We start from the raw sequence: 25,501 nt of genomic DNA, 5'->3' as shown, positions 1-25,501 counted from the left end.
ATATATCAGTTGATTTGATAAAAGATGTATTACTATTCATACCTTCATTTAATTACCTTTTAAATCTTTACCCCCTTTTGAAAGTCAGCTATTTTGCGTCCCCCGTTGCCAACATGCCTGGAGGTCTAGGATTTCAAATAAGCGAGGGTAAACAGTGATTTTTATACAACTGCGCGACATTTTACTTGCTACAATTACAAGCATAGCTAGTTAGGGTAACGTAATCTTCTGAGGTTTGAGAATAGTGCAACTATCGCTTTGGTATCTTAATGAACAAGTCATAATGTTAGCTAACGTTACTTACTGATAGCAAACTCACCAAACCAAACCCACTAGCTAGCAAGCTAGGTGTTGTTGTTTTAGCCAAATATAGCTAGCGAAATTTGACTTTGCTGCAGACTCGAAATATCCAATGACCGACGACTGGAAAGGACTGTTTGAGAGAGGACGGGTGATTCCTCCACACAGCCAGACTGTTCGACAGGCACAGGACTCATTTCACACCCATTCTCAAGGCTTCCAAATCATCCTGAAGCATCTTGATGGACCTCACATTCAACGGGTAGGCCTACGCCGTATTTGCATAAACCTGGCATCCGAAGAGTATAGCTCGCTAATGTCATTCGCAAGTTTGGTTCTAGCCCAGCCTGGTAGGTAGACAAACGTTAGTAGAGTTGCCAATGTTTAGCTAGGGACCCGTTTCTAATTGACTTCCAGTTACAAACATTTCCACTCCCCTCATCACATAGGAGAAGAAGGAAGGGGAGTCAGAAGGGAGTCGAAAGAGGGAACCAGTCAAGTACCAGCTGAGTGTTTCCCTGTTTGATACCAGCCACCAGCACTTCTTCGGGAGAACGTGGAAGAGCTCGCCCCAACAGATGAGTGGTGTCAACAGGGCAATGTTTAATGAGGTACACAACTGTTCTAGGGAAACACACAGTTAACATTGTCAACCACATTATCCTGAGTGGTTTTAGTATGATAAAGGAGCGGTTTACGCTGATACGCCCTGTTGACACTTTGTGCCTACTCCGTTGATACCTAAAGTCACTGGCCCTGTTTGAAGGCATCACATCTGTGATGCATTGTGACTTACTGATCTATAATACAAATAACAATAAGTAGTTATGTAAGCATGCAAGGTGGTTTGTAGTCGGGAGTCGCCTGTAATGTCGAACAAGCCCATAGTCTTTCAATGGCATCAGCTTTACGTGTTGTGTTGTCTTGACAGGCATAAGAGGCCAGACCCAGTGCCCTATTTAATCAACTCGAGGAAACCGTTTTAAGTTGATTGAATGTTCTTGCTGGAATATTTTTTTACTTCCATAACGATAGGCAGCTCTGGATTTGCTGAGGTACAAGAAAGCCAATAATTTGCGTTGGATTTGATTGATACCTTGTACTTATGCACAATAGACCGATGATAAGAAACAAACAACAACAAGCGATTGGCTGGCTTCTCTGTGAATTACCAACAAAGCTGACTGCAGAACTGAAGGCAGTTGGGTAACATGTCAAAAAGTTTACTTTTTGCCTCATCTCTGGTACGAGAGCCTTAGTTTTTGAGCAGTTTGTACTAGTCCGTCCAAATTTGCAGGCACCAAAAGGGCATGGGCTAGGCCAATGGTTGTTTTTGGACTGGGCTAGAATGTCAAGGAAAATGGAAGTGTCAAAAAAGCCTTCCATTGGTCAGTATTTACACCAGTTATAAGGAGTTTGTTCAAGGGAGAGCTGGCCCACAATTAGCTGAAATGCTAACAACAAACATTCCCACAACTTTAGAGAACGTTCCTTTAGGAGTCTCATGTCGTTACCTAACGTTTTCATAGGAAATGGAGAGGCTACCCTCTTCATGTGAAATGGAGAGGCTACCCTCACGTATCTGAAAATACATGATGAATTGATGTTTACTGATCATGAAAAGCATGCAGTATGTTCTCTGAATATTCAGCTCTGATGATAGAGCTAAATGTGGAATAATCGGAAATGTGTAGCTCAGACTAGGCTCTTCAAGAGGTGATGATATTAAAACCAAATAGTTAAAATGTATTTAACAATCCCTTGAAAACAACATGCTTTAGCAGAGCTGAGGGTCTCATTGCCCCCCAGCAGCCAAATCGAACGCTCTGCACCGTATTGTGATGTTTTATTGACAAGGACTGTTTCCAAGAGACTTTTCCCTTACCTTAATGTCAAACATAACTTACCCAGAACGTGTTTACCATGTTCTCAGAATATTCAATATCAATGTTTTAGACACGTTTCCTTGGAACGTTGCAAGAATATGCAAGTGTCCATTTTTCTGAGGGTTAGGAAAATATAGGTAATTATGAATAAAACATTATCAGCTAACAGTACATCGGCAAACATAACCTTCTGCTGCTTAACAGGCAGAGCCCACAAAGGATAGGGAAATGAACCTACGCCACTCATACTTGTCAGGTATAGTTCACTTTGATTTTATATCACTCAAATGTCCAGTTAGTGGCCAATATTGAGAGATATCGTGAGGCTACTCTAACGTAGGCTATTTGAAATTACATGATCAATTGATGTGGAATAATCTGAAATTTGTAGTTCTGACTATGCTCTTCAAGAGGGGATGATATTACAATCAGTTAACATTTATTTAACAATTCCTTGAAAACGGCGTGCAGTTGTCAAGGGTTTTTACGGAGCTGGAGGTCTCCTTGCCATCCAGCAGCCAAATCAAACACTCTGCACCATATTGTGAAGTTTTATTCATAACGACCTACTCCATCAGCGTAACACCAAACATACACAGAACATGGTTGCCATTTTCTCAGAATATAAGATATTACTGTTCTAGACATGTTTCATTGGAACGTTGCAAGAGCATTCCTGTTTTCAATTATGTTTAAAACGGGACGTTCTGTCATGGTCCCCTTGAGGTTTTTGTCTGGTTCCCAGCTTGTTCAGGGGATGCCCTTAAACACATTTTTAGGACGTCGCCAGATGGTTGCGAAGAAATGTTATTTGAAAAAATAAAAAATACATGTTTCTTTACACACCACCCCTTGTTACTGTTGCTGAGCCCATCAAGGCCCTGATTGGTGAACCACTGATCCATTCACAGCTATTTGTCTGTTGGCAAGGTGCTGACTCCACCGTATATAAACTTAAATCGGGTGCTGGATCCTCGTATATAATCCAGAGAACAGAAATGGGACAGCACTCCAGTAAATACATTTAAATTGAATTTTTTTATTGCTGCGCAAACGTTTTGGGTATGAGCCCTTCTTCAGCGTGCTAGGCTTTGGCAACCAATGTTAAAGACACCCACACACAGTGCTTTTAACATACAATGTTTTCAACTTACATATGACACACTTTGACATGCATGCCTACATTGTGCATATTAATTTATACAGTATTATTCAACATGTCTTCACCTGGGATTCGGACTCACAACCTCTTGGTTCACGGCATTCAGATCTTCCTGCTACGCCACCATGTCTGTGTCAGTTAATTACTATTCTCTCATCATTGATTTGATTGACTTATTTCAGTAATTTGGGGGGTTTCTGTATAGTTGTCTTATGCTGGTGGGGCATATTACGGTTTTAATGTTATTCCTTAATCACTATAATAAATAACTTGTTTTTTTTATTTTAAAAGAGCTGAGATTTACTTAGAATTGCAAAGTGTAGCATTGCAGGTGAAATCAGTCATTGACACAGACATGGTAGCGTAGCAGGAAGATTGGAATGTCGTGAACTAAGCGGTTGTAACTTCAAATCCCAGGTAAGGACATGTTGAATAACAAAGATCAGATCAAATTTGATGACCAATTTATGCAGAAATCCAGGTAATTCCAAAGGGTTCATACTTTTTCTTGTCACTGTATATGCATTGAGCTTGTCTGATGCTTTAAGTGCTCTGTTTGATTAAATAAAACAGGAATGACTCGAGGGAGCTAGAGAGCAAGATAACCAGAAGAAAAAAACCTTAACCTGACCTGACCATTCTACTCCCACTCCTGCTGGCTTTCACAGGTTCTGCCATTACTCTCCTGAAGTAGCCGGTAATGGGCTACATGAGGAGTCGGCAACCTTTCTCATGTGGAATGCCAATTTATCTTACTGTTTCTACCGATCTGTGTGCCATTTAAGGTGTTCATATGCACATTGTTGGTGGAACAGTTTCATTTAATTATAGTCTTCACCTGTTGCTGACAGGTGGATAAACTCGAGCATACAGCCATGCCATAGACAAACATTGGCAGTAGAATGGCCCGTACTGAAGAGCTCAGTGACTTTCAACGTGGCACTGTCATAGGATGCCACCTTTCCAAATTTCTTCCCTGCTAGAGCAACTGTAAGTGCTATTATTGTGAAGTGGAAATGTCTAGGAGCAACAACTGCTTAGCCGCGAAGTGGTAGGCCACACAAGCTCACAGAACAGGACCACTGAGTGCTGAAGCACGTATCAAGTGAAAATCATCTGTCCTCGTTTGCAACACTCACTGCCAAGTTCCAAACAGCTTCTGGAATTAACGTCAGCACAATAACTGTTTGTCGGGAGCTTCATGAAATGGATTTCCATGTCCGAACGGCCGCACACAAGTGTAAGTGTAGGTTCCGTCCCTCTCTTTGCCCCAACCTGGGCTCGAACCAGGGACCCTTGCACACATCAACAACTGACACCCACCGAAGCATCGTTACCCATCGCGCCACAAAAGCCGCGGCCCTTGCAACGCAAGGGGAAACCCTACTTCAAGTCTCAGAGCGAGTGACGTCACTGATTGAAATGCTATTAGCGCGCACCACCGCTAACTAACTAGCCATTTCACATCGGTTACACTCACCCCCCCTTCGACCTCCTCCTTTTCCGCAGCAACCAATGATCCGGGTCAACAGCATCAATGTAACAGTGTAGGTTCCGTCCCTCTCTTCGCCCCAACCTGGGCTCGAACCAGGGACCCTTGCACACATCAACAACTGACACCCACCGAAGCATCGTTACCCATCGCGCCACAAAAGCCGCGGCCCTTGCAACGCAAGGGGAAACCCTACTTCAAGTCTCAGAGCGAGTGACGTCACTGATTGAAATGCTATTAGCGTGCACCACCGCTAACTAACTAGCCATTTCACATCGGTTACACAAGCCTAAGATCACCATCCACAATGCTCAGCGTCGGCTGGAGCGGTGTAAAGCTCTCCGCCATTGGACTCTGGAGCAGTGGAAACATGTTCTCTGGAGTGATAAATTACGCTTTACCATCTGGCAGTCCAACGGATGAATCTGGGTTTGGCGAATGCCAGGAGAACGCTACCTGTCCCAATGCATGCATAGTGCCAACTGTAAAGCTTGGTGGAGGAGGAATAATTGTCTGGGGCTGTTTTTCATAGTTCGGGCTAGGCCCTTCAGTTCCAGTTAATAAAAAAAAAATGTATTTCACCTTTATTTAACGAGGTAGGCTAGTTGAGAACAAGTTCTCATTTGCAACTGCGACCTGGCCAAGATAAAGCAAAGCAGTTCGACACATACAACAACACAGAGTTACACATGGAATAAACTAGAGGTCGACCGATTATGATTTTTCAACACCGATACCAATTATTGGAGGACCAAAAAAAGCCGATACCGATTAATCGGGCGAATTATTATTATTATTATTATTATTATTATTATTATTATTTTTTGTATTTATTATTATTTTTTTTTTATTTAACTATTTTTTTTTTTTTTATATATATATTTTTTAATTACATTTTTTATTTTGACAATTTATTTTATTTATTTGTAATAATGACAATTACAACAATACTGAATGAACACTTTATTTTAACTTAATATAACACATCAATAAAATCAATTTAGCCTCAAATAAATAATGCTTAGATTGTAGGATGGCCGGGGTGTCAAGCATGTCCCAGTTTAGGTCACCTAGCAGCACGAGCTCAGAAGATAGATGGGGGGGCAATCAATTCACATATGGTGTCCAGGGCACAGCTGGGGGCTGAGGGGGGTCTATAACAAGCGGCAATGGTGAGAGACTTGCTTCTGGAAAGGTGGATTTTTAAGAGTAGAACAGACCTGGATAGTATGACAGAACTCTGCAGGCTATCTCTGCAGTATATTGCAACTCTGCCCCCTTTAGTAGTTCTATCTTGGTGGAAAATGTTATAGTTAGGGATGGAAATTTCAGGGTTTTTGGTGGTTTTCCTAAGCCAGGATTCAGACAAGGCTAAGACATCCGGGTTGGCAGAATGTGCTAAAGCAGTGAATAAAGCAAACTTGGGGAGTAGGCTTCTGATGTTAACATGCATGAAACCAAGGCTTTTACGGTTACAGAAGTCAACAATTGAGAGCACTTGGGGAGTAGGAGTGGAGCTAGGCACTACAGGTCCTGGATTAAACTCTACATCACCAGAGGAGCAGAGGAGGAATAGGATAAGGGTACGGCTAAAGGCTATAAGAACTGGCTGTCTAGCACGTTCGGAATGGAGAGTAAAGGGAGCAGGTTTCTGGACACGATAGCATAGATTCAAGGCATAATGTACAGACAAAGGTATGGTAGGAAGCGAGTACATTGGAGGTAAACCTAGGCATTGAGTAATGAAGAGAGAGAGATATAGTTTCTAGAGACGTTTAAACCAGGTGATGTCATCGCATATGTGGGAGGTGGAACAACATGGTTGGTTAAGGCATATTGAGCAGGGCTATAGTCTCTACAGTGAAATACGACAGTAATCACTAGGACAGTAATGGACTAGGCATATTGATATTAGGGAGAGGCATGCGTAGCCAAGTGATCGTATGGGTCCAGTGAGTGGTTGGGCTGGCTGGGGACACGGCGATTCAGACAGTTATCGGGCTAGCAAGCTAGCAGTTAGCAGGCCGGGGCTAGCAGGGAGGGGGAAAAGTCTGTTTTTGTCTCCTCGTGTGGTGACGTCGATAGACCAGTCGTGGAATTAGTAGGGTTCCAAGTAGCAGAGGAGTCCAAGTCCAATTGGCAAAATGGGTATAGTGGTCCAAGAAACTGGCCGGTGGATCAGCTAACAGTCCAATATGCTATAGATAGCTAGCAGGCCGTGGTTAGCAGAATGGGCCTTCAGGGGATGTCGCGCCTGAGGGGCCTGTTGTGGATCCTCGGGCAGATTATGTCGGTATTCCAGTCGTGAGGGATCGGCGGGGTTCCGTGCCCCGTACCGGCAGTAGAAGGGGTCTGGATATTGTAGCCGAGGAGTGGGCTTCAGCAGTAGCCCAGGAGCCCTAGCTGGGAGATGGGTCTAGCATGGGCTTGCCCCAGGCTAGTTGGTGTTTGCTCCGGGACGGAAACGTTAGCCAGGAGTAGTCAACCCGGGTTGCGGTTAGCTAGCAGCCATGATCCAGATGAAAGGGTTCAGATTTTGCGGTAGGAATCCGGGGATATGGAGAGAAAAATAGGTCCGGTATGGTCTGGTTTGAAACTCGTTCTATGAATTGGCGAGAGCTTTCCAAGCTAAAGGTTAGCTGACTGATAGCTGGTAGCTAGTTAGCTAGCTAGCTTCAGTTGAGGTATTCCAGTTCGGAGGTAAATAGAAATTCTTTAGAAAAAAAAACGGATCCACACCACATTGGGTGAGGCGGGTTGCAGGAGAGTATTTTGAAGTTGATTTGTAGGAAAAATATTAAAATGATTGAAGAAAAAGATATATACATGGGACGAGACAAGACAAAGACAAAGACGTCTGACTGCTACGCCATCTTGGATTAAGACTTAACGCTACACCATTCAATAACATTCTAGATGTTTCTGTGCTTCCAACTTTGTTGCAACAGTTTGGGGAAGGACCTTTCCTGTTTCAGCATGAGAATGCCCCCATGCACAGAGCGATGTCCATACAGAAATGGTTTCTCGAGATTGGTGTGGAAGAACTTGACTGGCCTGCACAGAGCCCTGACCTCAACCCCATCGAACACCATTGGGATGAATTGGAACGCCGACTGCGAGCCTAATCGTCCAACATCAGTGCCCAACCTGATGTCCCCATAGCAATGTTCCAACATCTAGTGGAAAGCCTTCCCAGAAGAGTGGATGCTAATATAGCAGCAAAGGGGGGACAACTTCATATTTATGCCCGTGATTTTGAAATTAGAGGTTCAATGAGCAGGTGTCCACATACACTACATGACCAAAAGAATCTCAAAATCATTGTCATGTGGTTAATCAAAATGATATCTAAATTAAAATGATACAAACCTAAAAAGTAACTTCACATAGCTGGCAATGGAAATAGCCTACATAAAACCAACAAATAAAAACATTGCAGCCTGCAGGTAGAAAATATCCTGATAAAAATAAATATCATATGAATTACATTGGCTAGGTTGGCCTGTCTGCAACTAACTTGAAGCATTGTATCAACTATTAACTTGGGTCTGGCCTGAAGCTTGCATTAGCAAACTTGCAACATTGTATAACATTTTCTGGGCCCACAAACCTCGGGACAGACACAGCTGTAGGCTATTTGTGCAAGGGATAAGAAGTAATCAGGCAGGACTGTTTTATGACGTTTCCACTGGATCAGAGCATTACATTTTTCCCTTTCACACTGAGTGGTAATCCAAAAGGGAGAGAGCTGGAAAGATTGTCATTCTATTGTCATTCTCAATGTATGTAAAAACAGACTTTGTTTGCTTGCTGTTTGAGGTGAAGGAAAAATGACTTTGAGATGCTCATTAATGGTGGTGCGTTAAGCCAAAGAGAAGTACTATCAGATCCCCAAATGGGCACATTTATTTGCCTATATTTGTGCCTAGGCCAGGTAGCCTATAGGCCTACTTCTATGCATAATCAGGTGCGTGTTCTTGCTCAACATTGACAGGAGCGCTCCAAACCAAAGGCAATGACTAAATTGACAAAACTCGTAAATGGAATGAAATAAACCAAAACTTGTTTCTCACAAGTGTAGCATAGGCGGTGCGCTCTGCAAACAACGTGTCCACTCGGACAATGAGAACGGTAAAAGACTGGAATAATGATATATTTGATGCATTAACATAAATAACCTTTTTTTATTTAACCTTTATTTAACTAGGCAAGTCAGTTAAGAACAAAATCTTATTTACAATGACGCCTAGGAACAGTGGGTTAACTGCCTTGTTCAGGGGCAGAATGACAGATTTTTTTTACCTTGTCAGCTCTGGGATTCGATCTAGCGACCTTTGGATACTGGCCCAATGCTCTAACCACTAAGCTACCTGCCACCCCAACCATAACCAAACAAAGATTGTAGATTGGAAATGATAGAAATTAATGGTAAATGAACTATTGGTGATATGAAATGGGGGATTGTTAGACGCAAACAATTCATAAAATGACAAATTGGCGGGAGAGAGCATATTCTGGAGAAAGACATCTTAGCCACACCCCCTTTCTTCTTGGACTGTGCCACCCCCCCCCCCCCCCCCGGTCTCTGCAATGGATTAGTTCACTGATATCAGACGGGTGTCGGGCTAGTAACCGAAAGGTTGCAAGTTCAAATCCCCGAGCTGACGATCTGTCGTTCTGCCCCTGAACAAGGCAGTTAACCCACTGTTCCTAGGCCGTCATTGAAAATAAGAATTTGTTCTTAACTGACTTGCCTAGTTTAAATAAAGGGGAAAAATAATAATACATTCGGTCGACAAAAATAAAATCTCTTTCGAAGAACACCCTAGTGACCGACCAGTCGACTAAGTGGGGTCATCCCTAGACAATAGCAAGTCTATCGGCTCTTATTATTGAACATACTGAACTACTGTAAGCAGACCAAGTAATACATACACTACATGACCAAAAGTATGTGGACACCTGCTCGTCAAACATCTCATTCCAAAATCATGGGTATTAATATTGCTGCTATAACTACCTTAAACTTCACTGGCCTGCACAGAGGAACTTGACTGGCCTGCATCGAGCTCTGTGCAGGCCAGTCAAGTTCTTCCACAACAATCTCGACAAACCATCTCTGTATGGACCTCGCTTTGTGCACGAGGGCATTCTCATGCTAAAACAGGAAAGGGCCTTCCCCAAACTGTTGCCACAAAGCTGGAAGCACAGATTCGTCTAGAATGTCATTGTATGCTGTAGCGTTAAGATTTCCCTTCACTGGAACTAGGGGCCTAGCCTGAACCATGAAAAACATCCCCAGACCATTATTCATCCTCCACCTAACTGTACAGTTGTTACTATGTATTGGAGCAGGTAGCGTTCTCCTGGCATCCGCCAAACCCAGATTCGTCCTGTCGGACTGCCAGATGGTGAAGCGTGATTCATCAATCCAGAGAACGTTTCCACTTCTCCAGAGTTCAATGGCGACGAGCTTTATACCACTCCAGCTGACGCTTGGCATTGCGCATGGTGATCTTAGGCTTGTGTGCGGCTGTTCGGCCATGGAAACCCATTTCATGAAGCTTCCGACGAACAGTTCTTGTGCTGACGTTGCTTCCAGAGGCACTTTGGAACTCAGTAGTGAGTGTTGCATCTGAGGACAGCACTTGGTGGTCCCATTCTGTGAGCTTGTGTGGCCTACCACACATTTGGCTTCTGGACAACGACAGAAAGTTTAGATAAAAGCCAGTAGAACAGGAGAGAAACTTTTTTTGGTTGCTAGCTTAGCTGTTGTTGTTAGCTGCTGCATGCTGCACCTCTGTCTCTCCCTCTGTGCAGCTGCTCTCTGTGCTACAGTCTGCATCTGAGTTGCCTAGCAACGAGTCTTCTCTGGCTTGCTCATGGCTCACTCTGACTAGAGACAGAGCCGTTATCTGGTAGACTCTGACAGTGTTCCGGTTTTATGACAAAATTCTGACTCCAATGTCATTCCATGGAATTATGCAAATTAACCTATAGACCGATAGGCATGAAACAGTTGCATACATTAGTTTTATTGACAAATGTCAATTAAGAAAATAAGGTCCGCCAAAGCAAAAGCCTGTAAAAATGAATGTATATGAATGCTGTAAGTACAGAAATGGTTTTCTCAGTGGGAAATGAATATCCAACTAGTCAGTAACAACTGTGTGGCGTTTGGAGTTTGACAGCAACTATGTGAGCTTATTACAGTATTATAGGCACTATGTCCTGGGATTTCCTGTGATCTTCTATGTAGAAGAACTCCTTACCTTCTAACGACTCGTGTAGCTTGTGAGCATCATAGAGCAAAGAGTCTCAGCTTTTAATAGATAGCTTGTAATCGTTTGTAGCTCAAAACTACATACGTTTTTGTAAAAAGACCTGGCCCATGGCCTCTACGGGATCCGCCCATGTCTCTCAAACACCGCTCTAACTCAGCCCCTGTTAATCACACTGTTTAAAAGGGCTTAGAAATCCTTAATCACGTCGATGGGACTCATTGGGTTAATGTCTTATTCTGAGAACATGGCAACCATGTTCTGTGTATGTTTGGTGTGACGTTGATGGAATATTCTCCTAACTCTCATTACTGGAGACATGAATGTTTTTGCAATGTACCATGAAACGTGTCTAGAACATTAATATTTGGTATTCTGAGAACATGGTAACCACGTTCTGGGTATGTTTTAGTTTGACACGAAGGAAAGGTTTTCCTAACTCTAATGCCAAAACGTTCTAAATAGGTTCTCAGGGTTTTTTGTTGTAACATACTGTAGAATGTTCCCCTAACTAATGTAAAACTGGACACTCAAACATCAAGTGAACATTACGCGTGACATTACAAAAACATTTTTCTCTCCCTAGAATTGTTAACTGGGTAACTGGGCTAGCTGTTGGCCAATGTTGTTTTGACTCAATATGCCATATGTATTTCACATTAGAGCCCTCAGACGACAAGCTATTAAGAATGTGACAATGTTTTAGCACTCAATGTTTTAATCTATTTGCTCTGCTGAAGGGCTATTTTACGACTGGGCCTGTGTTCCCCTTGCAAAAACCAATCTAGAAGTTTTTCTGGTGCCATCAACTTTTATGAGTAGCCTAACCTTTGTTAGGATTTAATAGCTGGCCTTATATGATGTTAACCCTGAAGGCATGTTCACAGACTGAATTTGTCAGCGGCTTGATAATAAAACTAAACAGTCGCTTGATAATAACACAATAATAAAAGTGACGTAAATAGATTTCTTCACCAAGGTTGGGGTCAATTTAGGATGATGTGCTCATTCAATTGATGAGTTGAATGGCCATTTTCAGTTAATAAATTAAGCAAATTTTCAATTGATCCTAAATTGAATGAACCCCATGCCTATTGTTCAAACACCATTTAAGCAGCAAAAATACTGCATTCAACAGTCAGACACATACTTCTATAATTCCACCTTTCTTTTACATGCCTTGGTTTATGAATGTCTTGTTCATATTGTTCAAACATTTCAAGTTATGATGATAAGGAACAGAAAACGTGCCACTTTAATGCAAAAATTGTAGAATGCACTTTGAATGTTCTTTGATGAAATTTGGAATGACTTGAAAAGGAAATCATTACTATGGATGTTGAGACATTTGACGATAGATGCTCTGAAATAATTGACCATGTTTCGGAACTCCTGGTATATTAACCAAAGATATTGGAGGCTACTCTACTGCAAAAGGCATAGTTTAGGTCCACCTGAATGGTCAGAAACAATTAACAAATTGCATTTCTGATCCCATCAGCCCCAGACAGTCATAACACATATCACATCTTATCAGGATTATAAAGTGGCCAAGGTCTGGTTGTTTCAGGCTGCAAGAGGCACTTTCATTTTCATTTGATTTGGGCTGCTGCACTGCATTCATGTTGGTGTTTATGAGTGGCAAATTGCTGTTTCATATCCAAATAAAGTCTCGGCATTCTATCTGAGCAGCGGGGGAGCTCAGTGAAATTGCATAGGTCCTGTCAGCCATGATGGATTGGTTTTAATATCAGGCAGGGAGAATGACTCAAACAAACAGAGGGATTAAAGGCAGAAGGAAAAAGCTCCTATTAAATCTCTACTCTCTGTCTCGCTCTTTTTCCAGACATAAGTGAGGCATTATCATCATGTCAATGAGAATGTTCATGTTTAAGGTGTTTATGGACACAGAATTGACTCCTCAGGTGGAACTTTTAATCACAGAATAACTACTTTTATTTCAGTGTTTAACTTCTCATGTTTAGATTTGAGATGTAGGCTATTTTTGCTTAATTGCCTATTCATGAGCAGAGAAAACAGAAATGTTTTGTTGAATGCGATCATAAAAAGATTGTAGCGATCGTAAGGTTTGCAATTGCATTTGCAACCATAGAATACAGTGAGCTCCAAAAGTATTGGGACAGTGACACTTTTATTTTCTTCAATGACTATGAGGTTAAAGTGCAGACTTCAGCTTTCATTTGAGGATATTTTTATCCATTTCAGGTGAACCGTTTTGAAATTACAACACTTTTTGTCATAGTCCCCCCCATTTTAGGGGACCAAAAGTATTGGGACAAAATTAATTTATGTGTATTAAAATAGTCAAATGTTTTAGTATTTGGCCACATATTCCTAGCACGCAATGATTACATCAAGCTTGTGACTCTATAAACGTGTTGGATGCATTTGCTGTTTGTTTTGGTTGCGTTTCAGATTATTTTGTGCACAATAGAAATGATTGGTAAATAATGTATTGTCACTTTTATTGTAAATGAGAATAGAATATGTTTCTGAACACTTCTACATTAATGTGGATGCTACCATGATTACAGATAATCCTGAATGAGTCGGGAATAATATCATACCCCCATTACAATAAAAGGGGTTAGCATTTTTTTGGGGGGGGTATGATATTTATGCTTTAATTCATGATTAACTGGTTCCTCAAGTGTCTCAGTTATGTAAACCAGCTCCTTTACTCATTTTGTCTGTAGGCCTTGTTAATAGTACCTGCTGAGCTTATTGGTGGAACTTGACCTTTTTAAGTTGTTTTGGTGATATCAGAGATGCTATATATAATGACAAGATGGTATTGTCTCCGTCCTAACAATGGGAGTCAAAGGCTGGAAGGCAGACGGTCTGCTTATCGCAGTATTCCCACGTGGACAGATTCTGATGGGTGTGGACTCTCTCACTTCGCCTCTTCCTCTGGTGATTTAACAGTTCTCTAATTCTCCACCTCAAGTAAATTTGAGACAATGTCAGTTTTGGGCAGTAGATGGCACTGTTGTGCCATAGGTGGCCTGAGGATTGAGCTAGGCTAATGGAGGTTGAAGTATGTAGCTCTGTTCTGTAGTTCATCCTCTCATTCTGATCACTCCATTTTATTCCATCTCTTTCCAAAAACAAGCACAATTCAATAGTGTAGAAATTGTACCTGGGAGGACGCACAGCTTTGATGCACTGTACTCTATGTTTGAGTGATATAGGCCTTTTTGTTCTGAACACACACCATTACATAGCTTCAAAACGGTACGTATTGAAAGGCAGTGAGTCACTACTGGGAGAACATTTGAACATCAGTGAGTAGAATAATTTTGTTTTTGCATTCGAGCTCTCAAAAGAGCACAGTGGTTTCTTAAGGAGAAATCCCCACTGAGCTTAGAGCACATAATAGCAGATGTGCGGTAATGGTAGACATCACACATTTGTCCATTTAACTAAACTTAACCCCCGGACCAAAATGGATCAAATAAAACCAGTGCAACCAGTTGTCGAAAACAACCCAAATTCCTCACTTCCCAACTTCTCGTCGACATGTTACATCCCTTTGTACTCTTCTCTCACCTCTGCTCTCCCCCAATCCACACAGGACGACTGATCAAAGCACACACAATTCTGAAATTCCATATGTTTATGTACATCAAAAAGGGAACTGGTGGGACTTTGGGTTTCTCTGGTTAACTCCTCTCCCTTTTTGACTGCTGTGCTCAAGAGAGATCCCACTTCAATTATACATGGAGCTGGTTGGGGCCTGTGCTTTGCCTGGCTGGGAGTGATCAATATTTCAGCTCCTGTGGGAGTAAACATCCCGTGGAGCAGCTGCTCCTTAAAGGCTTTCCACACTCCAGTGGCAGGCTCCATAATCTACCGCTGTGTGACCAAAGAGAGCATTTCAGACCCTGCCATCGTCACCAGAGCAGCCAGGACAGAGGGGCGATGAGAGGAGAGGTCTCGCTCTCTCTTGTTTTGTACTCTTTCTCTCCCTCTCACTGACATACGTGCGTACATACAATGCTATGTGCTTGGCCCATTATTCTGCTATCACTCCCCAGGGGTCTCCTCTGACTTTGTGTGGGGATAAAGAGAGACCGCGAAATAGAGATGTAACAGGGGAATGAGCGAGATTCGGGAGGGAGAGAAGAAGAGACTCCTCTCCCAGTACAGAGTGGCTTGGGGCTTTGACATGTAAATGTTCTGAGTTGGAGAGGTGGCATTAGTAGCCCCTTCTCATCATTGTTTCCATGCCTCTCCAGAATGCATGCAGCAGCCTGTTGTCCCTGTCAGAGATTAAGAGGGCAGTTCTTTGCCGGGGACTAAAGTGTCAGGGCAGACCCGGTGACATATTGACACCTCATCCATGAGTATGAGATTCTGTCATTGTGACATAGCTGCGGGCATTTAAAGTCCTAGTTGTTGTTGTTGTCTGGGAATGACAGCCAGCAGAGGAGATATATGATGCACAGGTGACAAGAACTTTGCTGATTGAGAGGACTTTACTAGGTTGCTTCAGTTTGTTTAATGGAATATACAATAGGCCTACCCCACCGAATGTATTTTTGGTCATGATTTTAATTTGCAAGGATGTCCTTCATTTGTCAGACTGTGGACAGCTAGGATGTCTCCTCGAGCAAAACATGATGAAGGAAAAAGGAAACCGCACACTGCTCTTGATAGTATCACTGATATTTAATAAGCTTACGTATCGGCCTAACGGCCTTCGTCAGAGCTTTTGTGAATTTTCTGAAAACAGCACCTCTATGTAGACCTAGCCCCCCCAAAAAAATTATATTGTGTCATCTCAAGGATGAGAGAGCGTGTATGTATGTATGTATGTATGTATGTATGTATGTATGTATGTATGTATGTATGTATATGTATGTCACACGTGTGTGTCCTTTGAGTCACACATGCCAGAACTCACGCTCTCCCAAATGAAGGTAAGCGATTTTTACAGTACATTAAACCCAGCCTTGCTCCTGATACTGGACCTACAATGCATGATTGCTAGCAATTAACGGTCACTAATAGGGCAAGCAAGACACTAAATGAGGAGATGAAACTTAAAGCAAGGCAGTAATTATGAGATATGGGTCACCTAGGAAATCATTTAGCAGCCACTGCTTGTTAACGATGTTCTTTTGACCCATCAACACTGTAGATTCCTTCCTAATGTAGCCTCTGATAAATAGATTTTTTTCCCTAGTCTTGGGTTCAGTAGTGGTTACATGTGAGATAAGTAGGTCTAATGAACCTTTGTGTAGTGCTTAAACACATACACAATTAAAAAATCTAATCACCATACCTGATGGTTGTACTAGTTACGGTAACGTCAAACGCAGCTGAGCATATGTCTTAGTGCAGGATTTCATGCACCGAGTGACAAGTTCTTTTTTTAATTATTTACTTTAACAAGAAGTCATAGGCACAGTGTTACGAACCGGCTCAGAGTTCGCAACAAAAGGGAGACAACGAGGAGACAAGGAGTATCAAAAAATATATATTTATTAAGTAAAGTAACTAAGAACAATGGTGTGTGTGTGTAATCCGTAATCAGTAGTGTAAGTGAGTGTTTTGGAATCCTGAATGTAATAATGCAGGGTGTTGTAAGGGTGCCAAAGCAAACAACCAAAAAGCCACAACTAGCACAACCAAAAACAACAAGGTGTCTGCATGGAGAGAGTCTTCCCAATGAATATGGAAGAGGTGCCTTTATCCAGGGACACACCCGGGCCCAGGTGTTTTCCATGTAGCTGACGACCCTCCCAACTCCGCCCACCGGCATCCTAATAAGGAACAAGAGCAAAGAGAGAGAATACGGCAGACAGAGTGGGAGGGTCGTCACACACAGTCTCATGGCAGGAGGTTGCCTTGAGTTACAGTGTATTCGGACCCCTTGACTTTTTCCACATTTTGTTTCGTTACAGCCTTTATAATACAATTGATTAAATAATAATTTTTCTTCATTAATCTACACACAATACCCCATAATGACAAAGTGAAAAAACTGGGAAAAGAAAAAGAAATCTTATTTGCATAAGTATTCAGACCCTTTCCTATGAGACTCGAAATTGAGCTCAGGTGCATCCTGTTTCCATTGATCATCCTTGAGATTTTTCTACAACTTGATTGGAGTCCACCTGTAAATTCAATTGATTGGACATGATTTGGAAAGGCACACACCTGTCTATATAATATCCCACATTTGACAGTGCATGTCAGAGCAAAAACCAAGCCATGAGGTCAAAGGAAGGTCAAAGGAATTTTCTGCAGAGCTCCGGGACAGGTGTGGTGGCTAATTTCTGCATTACCAAATGAGGAGAGTTACAAACTTCACACACCAGTCAGAGTTATACTTAAACTACATCTTTAATAATAAGAGCTTTGCAAAAGCACTTGACTTTCAATGATGCGCCATCTCTAATGCACCATTGAAAAAGTGACAACACAAAAGTACAAAGATCTTTTATAGCCAAGATACACCCCTCTCAACGTACATGACGAAGCACAGATCTTCGGAACAGTTCACAAAGGGACTTTATATTTGAGAAAGGAGTATCCCTTAGCCAGATAACATTCGCTATAAATTATTGTTCAGTTTGGTCCCTATGACGAGGTTCTAATCTCGTTCCTGGTACTTCATAGTACAAAAACACCAACTCATCCAATGGCATATATCAATTGTCAACTCTAGATACTCCCATCTCAAGTAAACCCCCTCTTGATCCCACTCCTGGACAAGCTCACTGAGGGGAGTGACTTGCGCACAGACATTGTGGAGACAAATAATTGGTTCCCCATTAATCACACCATCCCTTCACATGGTTTAAGAATAGGTAAAGACACATTCACATATGAAGACAATGTTCCATTCTGTCCTCTTCCCTTTCTGATATTCTGCATAGCACCAGGGATATGTGAAAGACAAGCCTGACCTCTCCCCTCTCTGGGCCCCAAGTGACAGAGCCCTAGCTAAGGGAAAAGTGCCACTGCCAACACCAGAGTTCAAAGGGATACATTCTAATGACAAGTATCTCACATAAGCATATTATGCAAATAAAACATCTTAATTATCTATGTTACCCAACTAATTCTGATTCATCCGCCAAACAGGATTGTGTCGAGGCACAGATCCGGGGAAGGGTACCAAAAAATGTCTGCAGCATTGAAGGTCCCCAGGAACATAGTGGCCTCCATCAATCTTAAATGGAAGAAGTTTGTAACCACCAAGATTCTTCCTAGAGCTCGCCGCCCGGCCAACCTGAGCAATCGGGGGAGAAGGGCCTTGGTCAAGGAGGTGACCAAGAATCCGATGGTCACTCTGACAAAGCTCCAGAGTTCCTCTGTGGAGATGGGAGGACCTTCCAAAAGGACAACAATCTCTGCAGCACTCCACAGTCAGGCCTTTATGGTGGAGTGGCCAGACGGAAGCCACTCCAAAGTAAAAAGCACATGATAGCTTGCTTCTCTCATGAGAAGTAAGTTGTATGGGCTGATGAAACCAAGATTGAATTTGGCCTGAATGCCAAGCTTCATGTCTGGAGGAAACCTGGCACCATCCCTACGGTGAAGCATGGTGGTGGCAGCATCATGCTGTTAGGATTTTTTTCAGCAGCAGGGACTGGGAGACTAGTCAGGATCGAGGGAAAGATGAACGGAGCAAAGTACAGAGAGCTACTTGATGATAACCTTTCCAGAGCGCTCAGGACCTCAGACTGGGGCGAAGGTTCACCTTCCAACAGGACAATGACACTAAGAACACAGCCAAGAGAACGCAGGAGTGGCTTCGGGACAAGTCTCAATGTCCTTGAGTGGCCCAGCTAGAGCCCGGACTTGAACCCGATCGAACATCTCTGGAGAGACCTGACAGAGCTTGAGAGGATCTGCAGAGAAGAATGGGAGAAACTCCCCAAATGTAGGTGTGCCAAGCTTGTAGCTGTAATCGCTGCCAAAGGTGCTTCAACAAAGTACTGAGTAAAGGGTCTGAATATTTATATAATGTGATATCAGTTTATTTTTTGTAAATTATAAACCTGTTTTTGGTTTGTTATTATGGGGTATTGATATTGATAAGGGGAAAAAAACAATTGAATCCCTTTTAGAATAAGGCTGTAACATTACAAAATGTGGAGACCGTCAAGGGGTCTGATTACTTTCTGAATGCACTGTATATTCTAAGCAGCAATGAGCAAGTGAATAACGTAAAACCCTATATTACCACACAGACCGACACATATGGACTAAATCACAGAATGAAGTATTGGTCGTATTCATTCGGGCTCACTGTACCTTAGCAAAAACATTTTTTAATGGAAAACAAAAACAAGCATTTCTTATTGGACAGGTTCAGCTAGTCCCTCCCTGTTTCAGTCCATTTGCTGGCCTAATGAATATAACCCAGCTCTTGCATATTTAAATATTCTCTGGAAGCGACTGGAGCTCACTTGCTCACTCAGGTTACATTGCAGTGTTTTAGTGCCATATGTTCAAAGGGCAGCGTGTGTACATGTTCGGTCCAAATGAACAGATGATTCCTGCTCTGCTCATTACGGCTTTGCTATTTTATGACGCTCAGGTAGCTGACTCGTGTTACCTGTGCCTGTCTCCGCATCCTGCATGTAAATGCCCTCTGTTTGCCCGGTCTCTTGCTCTGTCTCTTCTTTCTCATGGGGAATCTCCTTGGTTTGACGACCAGCCTCTGTCAATTATAGCGTCCTTACAAAGAACCCTCCATGCTAAAAGACATTTACAAGGGCTTTGTTTACTGTATTTTCAGTATGAGTGAAGGCCCTCGTGTGCTCAGCCTGGGTTGTATTTATTTGGCACCAAATGGAACAGAATGGACTGAAACGGGGAATGACAGAAAATATACACTACAGTTCAAAAGTTTGGGGTCACTTAGAAATGTCCTTGTTTTTGAAAGAAAAACACTTTTTTCCTCCATTAAAATAACATCAAATTGATCAGAAATACAGTGTAGACATTGTTAATGTTGTAAATGACTATTGTAGCTGTAAACGGATGATTTTTAATGGAATATCTACATAGGCGTACAGAGGCCCATTATCAGCAACCATCACTCCTGTGTTTCAATGGCATGTTGTGTTAGCTAATCCAAGTTTATAATTTTAAAAGGCTAATTGATAATTAGAAAACCCTTTTGCAATTATGTTAGCACAGCTGAAAACTGTTGTCTGATTAAAGAAGCAATAAAACTGGCCTTCTTTAGACTAGTTACGTATCTGGAGCATCAGCATTTGTGGGTTCGATTACAGGCTCAAAATCGGCAGAAACAAATAACGTTCTTCTGAAACTCGTCAGTCTATTCTTGTTCTGAGAAATATTCCATGCAAGAAATTGCCAATAAACTGAAGATCTCGTACAACGCTGTGTACTACTCCCTTCACAGAACAGCGCAAACTGTCTCTAACCAGAATAGAAAGAGGAGTGGGAGGCCCCGGTGCACAACTGAGCAAGAAGACAAGTACATTAGTGTCTAGTTGGAGAAACAGACGCCTCAAGTCCTCAACTGGCAGCTTCATTAAATAGTACCCGCAAAACACGAGTCTCAACGTCAACAGTGAAGAGGCGACTCGGTGATGCTGGCCTTCTAGGCAGAGCTCCTCTGTCCAGTGTCTGTTCTTTTGCACATCTTAATCTTGTCTTTTTATTGGTCAGTCTGAGATATGTCTTTTTCTTTGCAACTCTGCCTAGAAGGCCAGCATCCCGGAGTCACTGTTGACATTGACACTGGTATTTTGCGGGTACTATTTAATGAAGCTGCCAGTTGAGGACTTGTAAGGCGACTTGGCAATTTCTCGCATGGAATAGCCTTCATTTCTCAGAACAAGAATAGACAGACGAGTTTCAGAAGAAAGGTCTTTGTTTCTGGCCATTTTGACCCTGTAATCGAACCCACAAGTGCTGATGCTCCAGATACTCAACTAGTCTAATAAAGGCCAGTTTTATTGCTTCTTTCAGCAGGACAGTTTTCTTCTGTGCTAACATAATTGCAAAAGAGTTTTCTAATGATCAATTAGATTTTTAAAATGATAAACTTGGAGTAGCTAACACAACATGCCATTGGAACACAGGAGTGATGGTTGCTGATAATGGGCCTCTGTATGCCTATTCCATAAAAAATCTGCCGTTTCCAGCTACAATAGTCATTTACAACATTAACAATGTCTACACTGTATTTCTGATCAATTTGATGTTATTTTAATGGGCAAAATATTTGCTTTTCGTTCAGAAACAAGGACATTTCTAAGTCACCCCAAACTTTTGAACCGTAGTATACATTTTTCCAATTTGTCGGTTCGCGTATTCGAACCAGCGACCTTTCAGTTACTGGCCCAAAGCTATAACCGCTACCTTAACTTGTTAGGTTTTATAATAACAATGACATTCTGAACAATAATACGAAGGGGATTGGACATCTACCCCAAAATCCAAGAGGAAATACGCAGGTGATGAATTTGAAATGTCAGTGAGGCAGTAGTTTAGGGTCCACTCCTTCCATGTTGGTCTGGGATTAATTCGCTCCAAACACTGCACATTTACAACGATGACAGTCAGATGCCAGATAACATCGTCCCACAAAACAGTAAAAAGCGCTGGTTTGTTATAACGCGGAGAGCCCCGATGATATGTACTCAATGTTGTATAACAAACCCCCTCTCACACATAGTTAATTTATCTGTCACCCACAACACAGCGGCTGACTATAATCCCCTATATGCTGACAGGCTACTGCTGCTGCTTCTGCCTTTGCTGGTGCTGCCTGGGCTTTAGAGCTATAGTCTAGATGATGATGTTTGTATCCAGCCCTATTACAGTTCTTTTTGCCTTTGTCATATTCACAGGAATATTTACCCCTGTGACACTCGATTAATGGTTTTGTTGACTAAGTTGCTTGAGAATAACCTCTCATTAGGTAAAACATATGTTATCCCTGGCATTGCCGGCGCGCAAGCTGTTTTCCCATTGACATCCTCACACTCCTGTGGCGACGGGAAGGGGCAAGATGTCAAACAGCATTTCTGCAAGGTTCTGAGTGTGTGACAGTGCGGTGCTAGTAGGCCTATTTGGAATGAGTTGCCTCTGCTTGTTGCCTAGACAATGTTGATGACATATATCCTATCAATTTTGTGTAATGTATAAATTGCCTCTAAAATAAAGTGCCTTTTACAATGTATTCACATCCCTTGACTTTTTCCACATTTTGTGGTGTTACAGCCTGAATTTAAAATGAATTAAACTGATTTTTGTGGTCCCTGGCCTACACACAATAGCTCATAATGTCAAAGTGGAATCATGTATTTTAATATTTTTTTAAACAATTTAATAAAACAATTTAAGCTAAAATGACTTGAGCCAATAAGTATTCAACCCTTTTGTTATGGCAAGCCTAAGTTCAGGAGTAACAAGTTCCATAATAAGTTGCATGGACTCATGCTGTGTGCATTAATAGTGTTTAACAGGATTTTTGAATGACTAAATCTTATCTGTACCCCACACAATTATCTGTAAGGTCCCTCAGTTGAGCTGTGATTTTACATTTTTACATTTTTTACATTTTAGTCATTTAGCAGACGCTCTTATCCAGAGCGACTTACAGTAGTGAATGCATACATTTCATTTCATACATTTTTTTTTTTCTGTGCTGGCCCCCAGTGGGAATCGAACCCACAACCCTGGCGTTGCAAACCCCATGCTCTACCAACTGAGCTACAGGGAAGGCCTGGGAGGTTTTCCAATGCCTCGCAAAGTAGGGAACCTATAGGTAGAAGCAGACATTGAATATCCATTGAGCTTGGTGAAGTTATTCGTTATTAGTTACACTTTGTATGCTGTACACTCAGTCACTACAAAGATACAGGTGTCCTTCCTAACTCAGTTGCCGGAGAGGAAGGAGACCGCTCAGGGATTTCACGGTGAGGCCAATGGTGACTTTTTAAAACTGTTACAGATTTTAACCTCTTACATCTAGACGTTCCGCTAGCGGAACACCTGCTCCAATATCCAATGATGGGCGTGGCGCGAAATACAAACACCTCTAAAATCCGAAAACTTCAATTTTTCAAACATATGACTATTTTACAGCATTTTAAAGACAAGACTCTCGTTAATCTAACCACACTGTCCGATTTCAAAAAGGCTTTACAGCGAAAGCAAAACATTAGATTATGTCAGCAGAGTACCCAGCCAGAAATAATCAGACACCCATTTTTCAAGCTAGCATATAATGTCACAAAAACCCAGAAGACAGCTAAATGCAGCACTAACCTTTGATGATCTTCATCAGATGACACACCTAGGACATTATGTTATACAATACATGCATGTTTTGTTCAATCAAGTTCATATTTATATCAAAAAACAGCTTTTTACATTAGCATGTGAATTTACTAACAATTTACTAAATTACTCACGATAAACGTTCACAAAAAGCATAACAATTATTTTAAGAATTATAGATACAGAACTCCTCTATGCACTCGATATGTCCGATTTTAAAATAGCTTTTTGGTGAAAGCACAATATTCTAAGTACATAGCCCAGCCATCACGAGCTAGCTATTTAGACACCCGGCAAGTTTAGCCTTCACCAAAATCAGATTTACTATAAGAAAAATGTTATTACCGTTCCTGTTCTTCGTCAGAATGCACTCCCAGGACTTCTACTTCAATAACAAATGTTGGTTTGGTCCCAAATAATCCATCGTTATATCCAAATAGCGGCGTTTTGTTCGTGCGTTCTAGACACTATCCGAAATGGTAAATCAGGGTCGTGCGCATGGCGCATTTCGTGACAAAAAAAGTCTAAATATTCCATTACCGTACTTCGAAGCATGTCAACCGCTGTTTAAAATCTATTTTTATGCAATTTATCTCGTAAAAAAAAGCGATAATATTCCGACCGGGAATCTGCTTTTCGGTAAATAGAGGGAAAAACAGAAAGATGGGGGCGGCCAGTGCACGCGCCTAAGCCCTTTGTCCTCTGATAGACCACTTAGCAAAAGCGCTCGTGTGTTTCAGCCAGGGCTTTGAATTACGTCATTCAGCTTTTTCCCGGGCTCTGAGCGCCCATGGAAGCCGTAGGAAGTGTCACATAAGAGCAGAGATCCTTTGTAATGGATAGAGATTACAAAGAAGGCCAAGAAATGGTCAGACAGGGTACTTCCTGTACAGAATCTTCTCAGGTTTTGGCCTGCCAAATGAGTTCTGTTATACTCACAGACACCATTCAAACAGTTTTAGAAACGTTGGAGTGTTTTCTATCCAAAGCTAATAATTACATGCATATTCTAGTTTCTGGGCAGGAGTAATAATCAGATTAAATCGGGTACGTTTTTTATCCAGCCGTGAAAATACTGCCCCCTAGCCATAACAGGTTAATGGCTGTGATAGGAGAAAACTGTTCCCGAGTGGCTGAGTTTACAGTTTTGCCTTAAATCTACTTAAATCTATGGCAAGACCTGAAAATGGTTGTCTAGCAATGATCAACAACCAATTTGACCGAGCTTGAAGAATTTTGAAAAGAATAATGAGGAAATGTTGCACAATCCAGGCAGCGGTGTAAAGTACTTAAGTAGTACTTTAAATAATTTTTTACTTAAGTCGTTTTTTGGGGTATCTGTGGTTTACTTTTACTCCACCACATTCCTTATGAAAATAATGTACTTTTTACTCCATACAGTTTCCCTGACACGCAGGACAGGAACATGGCCCAATTCACACATCAAGATAACATCCCTGGTCATTCCTACCTCCTCTGATGTGGCAGACTCACTAAACACACATGCTTTTTTTGTAAATGATTTCTGAGTGTTGTAGTGTGCCCCTGGCTAGCCATACATTATAAAAACAAGAAAATCGTGCCATCTGGTTTACTTAATATGAGGAATCTGAAATGTATTTATGCTTTTACTTTTGATACTTACTGTGGCTTGCGAAAGTATTCACCCCCCTTGGCAGTTTTCGTATTTTGTTGTCTTACAACCTGGAAATGTAATACATTTTTGGGGCGTTTGTATCATTTGATTTACACAACATGCCTACCACTTTGAAGATGCAACATATTTTTTCTTGTGAAACAAACAAGAAATAAGACAAACAGAACTTGAGCGTGCATAACTATTCACCCCCCAAAGTCAATACTTTGTAGAGCCACCTTTAGCAGCAATTACAGCTGCAAGTCTCTTGGGGTATGTCTGTATAAGCTTGGCACATCTAGCCACTGGGATTTTTGCCCATTCTTCAAGACAAAACTGCTCCAGCTCCAAGTTGAATGGGTTCCACTGGTGTACAGCAATCTTTAAGTCATATCACAGATTGAGGTCTGGGCTTTGACTAGGCCATTCTAAGACATGTAA

At 41.8% G+C, this 25,501-nt stretch overlaps 1 protein-coding gene across 1 annotated transcript in view; it reads left to right on the top strand.

Moving 5' to 3' along the window:
* Window positions 1-25,501, top strand: part of LOC123726208 (nephrocystin-4) — a 96,649-nt gene that overhangs the window by 112 nt on the left and 71,036 nt on the right. Inside the window, exons 2-4 of the mRNA XM_045693142.1 lie at window positions 85-147; window positions 399-562; window positions 750-911. Of these exons, the coding sequence (XP_045549098.1) occupies window positions 114-147; window positions 399-562; window positions 750-911 (360 nt within the window). The 5' untranslated portion in view covers window positions 85-113. The remainder of the gene's footprint in view (window positions 1-84; window positions 148-398; window positions 563-749; window positions 912-25,501) is intronic.

This window comes from Salmo salar, chromosome ssa13 (genome assembly GCF_905237065.1).
Source record: "Salmo salar chromosome ssa13, Ssal_v3.1, whole genome shotgun sequence".
In the NCBI taxonomy this organism is placed as follows: Eukaryota; Metazoa; Chordata; class Actinopteri; order Salmoniformes; family Salmonidae; genus Salmo; species Salmo salar.
Note: the sequence above shows the minus strand (reverse complement) of the source record. Positions and strands in the feature narration are given on the sequence as shown.